This window comes from Saccostrea echinata, unplaced genomic scaffold (assembly GCF_033153115.1).
Source record: "Saccostrea echinata isolate AGI-Se365-2 ecotype Australia unplaced genomic scaffold, CSIRO_AGI_Sech_v1 ptg000062l, whole genome shotgun sequence".
In the NCBI taxonomy this organism is placed as follows: domain Eukaryota; kingdom Metazoa; phylum Mollusca; class Bivalvia; order Ostreida; family Ostreidae; genus Saccostrea; species Saccostrea echinata.
The window spans coordinates 5379510-5383852 of NW_026889811.1; the positions used below are offsets into that span (position 1 = coordinate 5379510).

Here is a 4343-nt window from a genome sequence, read left to right on the forward strand (position 1 = left end):
TTCTTTGCATACAAATGTATCTAGAGGTAAGAACATTAGATATTCCAACGTAAAAAAAAAATAATAAAATTATCGTTTGAAGAAAATCATTAAAATTGAAAAAATATATTAAATCATTTTTCTTCTAAATTTTTAAATCGGAAAATCAATATGTAACGACAAAAATTTATTTTCATATCAACCGCTCCATTAACTTTCTGTCACCCTGATAGCATTTTCATCCCAAAATATACCCTTTTAATGCTTTGCAAATTTTTACCTTCATTTCGTCTATATTGATTTCCTGTAACGTTAAATTTGGATTGAAAATAGTTGCTATGACAACAACATTTACTTCTCAATCAGAATAATAGCAACAGCTCATATTTTTTTTAAATTAATAACTTCAACTTGTAGAAAGAAAATTTAGAACAAAACTTTAGTGGAAAAAAAATTTCAATTTCCTTCACTTTCTATATTTCTTTTGATATCTTTGAGTTCGTCTTTAACAAGTGCTACTTGTAAAAAAGAAAACCTATGTTTTGATTTTAAACTTTATTGCCGACCAACGACCATACATGTAGATATGCAATGTTACAGAAACTGTTATGTTATGTTATAATTTTGTGCAAGTCACAGTGCTATGAGTATATTACATTATTCAATCTGCTAAAGCATGCCATTGTCCTATCGCACTTTTACGTATCAAAAAAAATTGACTACAGTTATGAAATGGCAAAATGAAAATGAAAAAAAATCATAGGAAATTCATACTTGTGTGTTCCAAGCTTAAGGACTCTCCAGATTAGAAGTAAACATAAAAAGCAACATCTTAGCATCTTCCTGGGAAGACATCTCAGTTTTTTTAAGGTGTTCAACTTTTAGGAAAACAATGACATTAAGGAAACTTAATGTTGCATAATAATCCGGAAAATATTGAAGTTGGTCCATTATCAGCAATTAAAATTTGTGGGTGAAAATCAGATGAAGATGCTAGAAGTTATTAAGCAAACGTCACTAGATCGTTTAAAGCTTCCACGTTTTGAAATCAATATGTTGTTTATCATAAAACATACATAAAACACGTATTCCTTTCTTGCAGAGATGCAGACATTCAGGATGAACAGAGCAGAACGTAACAAAACCTGTAGGAGTGCCATTTCATTGCCCCAGTGAGAATTTTATGGAATCGGTTTTATGTTCATGTGGATGTCAAATCAAGCCCTACATGGTTTTCAACGACACAGATGTCGTTTTGGGAAGTGCAACAAATTGGTCGACAACAACAGAGAAGAGTGCAAGGGCAAGCAGTTTCCATGCAAATGCAGAAACAATTGTCCTTGGTGTATTTCTGTTCCTCCTCATATTTCTAACCATTTTAGGCAATTCGCTGGTTCTGTTAGCTATGATTGTGAAAAAGAAACTACGAACTGTTTCTAATATGTTCATAGTGTCGCTGAGTTTTACCGACTTTCTATTGGGATCTATCGTAATGATACCATCTGCACTGCAGATAATATTTCAAGAGTGGATTTTTCAACACGAATTTTGTTCCGTATGGGTATCATTTGACGTAATGTTGTCCAGCGCTTCTGTTTTAAATGTTTGTCTTATCAGCATAGACAGATATGTCTCCATTTTAACCCCTCTCAGATACAAAACAGTGATGACATTCCAGAAAGCTTTCTTAATGCTGATAATTGCATGGAGCATAGCAATTCTTTCATCTTTCGTTCCAATTATGAATGGCTTTCACAATCCTGATGTCCCCTCCTTAAAGAATTTAACTCTATTTTCCAGCACTCCGCAGTGTTTGTTCATTATAAGTGGTATATATGGCGCAATCGCCACACCAGTAACGATTTTGTGTCCAATTATCATAGCTATTGTACTCTATTACCGTGTTTCAAAGGAAGCAAAACGACAAGCATTTTTCGTGGGTACTCTTCTTACTCCAGGAAATGTTCTTCTAAGACAGCATGTTCCAGCAAAACACTTAAGGGAACCTCTAACCCGAAAGGCTACAGTGACGCTGGGGACAATCGTCGGTGCTTACGTTACAACATGGTCCCCTTTTCTGTGTGCCAATATCGTAGAGGGATTCTGTCAATGTATTCCTGGAAAACTGTTTACGTCCTTTGTATGGTTGGGATATTGTAACAGCTTAATCAACCCAATTATTTATCCTTTATTTATGAAAGATTTCAGGAAAGTGTATGTTTTAGCCCTGTCAAAATGTTGTCCTTTCCTTCATAAAATAAAACATTTTAGAATAGAGCATACATTATATGAGGGAATTCGACACCCAACGCATTAAAATAACTTTTTATCACCAACGAAGTGATATGTTATTCACAATTGTAATATGTTTATAATTTGTTGTTAACAGTTTTTGTTTCACCCCAAAATGAATAAATATTTAAAATATTACAATATTTGGCTTTATTTACATTTTGAACTTTCTTGAAATGATAATGAAATGAAATGATTTTTATATACAAGTGAAATGAATAGTTATCTTAAATGTCAGAAATCTTGTTCAATGGACTTTGTATTCATCCGGCTAAATTTTACATCAATTTCTTTCTTACATTTTGCTGAAAATTTCATTTAAAACATAAAGCTCTCTAGGAAAAGCAATCGTGGTCAACAAGATTGGAAATTGTATGGAAATTTTTAAGCTGTGAATAAGCTTTTCTGTGCAAAGTGCGTGTAATAAGATCATGTAAGATTGGAGAAACTTTTGATTTTATTTCACGCGTGCTATTTTAGGACATTATAATTCCCTGATATTGCAATATCCCCTATTTGTTATTTGTGTTATGAAAGTTTGTTGTTTTACTTTAATTAAGTTAACTAATATTCAAAAGAATTACTTAGTAATTGAATTCATTTTTATACTTTAAGAAACAATACACAATCATGCGATAATCTTTGCCAAATAAGTATTCCAGAAACATATATAAAGGTATAGTTGAAAAAGTAATACTAAACGGAATGCTTTAGAAAAAAAGTAATACCAAACGGAAAATAGAGGTGGTTGCAATAAATCTCAATGCTGAAGTCTCTTTTTGGGGGAGGGAGGAAGCAATTATGCCAATAGCCTCCATTTTTCCATTCGTTATAAATCAAAAGGTAAATTTTGGTAAAACTTAACAATTGTCTAAGTGCAGTAAATTTCTTTCCCCCCAAAGGAAATTTTTTAAGATTTTTTATTTTAATCATTATTCTGCAATTTGTTGCTGGACGAAAATTGATTGTATAAGTATGCTGTTCTGTTTCGTAATGTTGACATAAATGTAAAGATTAGATAGTCGTTACCTTAACTAAATATAACTCTAAAAAATTAGAAATTTTAACTGTTTTTTTTTTTTGGTTTAAAATCACAAAGGACACAATTTTGAGAACAACATAGATATTTCTTTTATAGAAGTTTGCCTTAAGATACCAAAGGTAACATTTTCATGAAATGTACGGAGATAACGAACAGTATTCAAGCTCAAAAGTCCATTAAACAATGCAAATTTTGGAGCAGAGCAAACACGGACCTTTAAAACATCAGAGGTGAGAGCAGGTGCCATGGAGGAGTGAGCATCCCCTGCCGACCGGTCACACCTGCCGTGTGGTCCTTGTCATGATCTGGTAATAACGGAAAAATCCGTCGACAATTCAGTGTGTAAATAATGGCCTAACAATTAGTATGAAAAACGCCAGTCATCATTTGACTTGATGATAAATTGTATTTGCTGACAAGGTCATTGTATCGACCACAGAACTTAAGAAATTACGACTTTAAACGAGACTGCTGATATTCTTGTGTCATCAACTTGTTTGTGAATAACTTACCTCGTTTTAGAAAGAGGTAAGAACGAGGTAGAACATTTAATAAATATGATTGTTTCTGAAGCATTGTCAATCTCAACTCCTCTAAAAATCAGATTTCGCAGAATCTATTTCAGATTTTATGATTTTCTGTAAGAAAAATTCTGTTATTAGCAATTGCTTAAGAGAGTACTCGCCGTCTGTTTTTTTTAATTTATTTATTTATTTGGTTTTTTTTAAAATAATAAGCGAGGTGGGAGATGAAAACCTGGTTACAATGAAGCTTTCTAAGTCTTTTATAATGATATTTTTCTAAGAAATAGTTCTTAACAAAACACGTCAAATGAATTTTAAACTTGTATCCTTTATATTCATACTATTATGGATTCAGAAGTTAGTTGTTTTGTTTAATCGATTTTGTTAATCTCTCTTGTTGTTATGTTTTTTTTCCTTTATGTATTGATTTTGTTGTCAACAAGTCGAGGAAAAAAAACACGCAAGTTTCAGATTTCCCTATGATTATGTAACAAATGCAAATGTCA

General features: G+C 32.0%; 1 protein-coding gene across 1 annotated transcript; it reads left to right on the top strand.

Moving 5' to 3' along the window:
- The first annotated feature begins 1094 nt into the window (after positions 1–1094).
- On the top strand, positions 1095–2412 carry LOC133175355 (dopamine receptor 2-like). Its single transcript, XM_061310449.1, has one exon. It carries the CDS (start codon positions 1163–1165, stop codon positions 2294–2296), a length of 1134 nt encoding a protein of 377 aa, XP_061166433.1. The 5' UTR covers positions 1095–1162; the 3' UTR covers positions 2297–2412.
- Positions 2413–4343: the final 1931 nt, after the last annotated feature.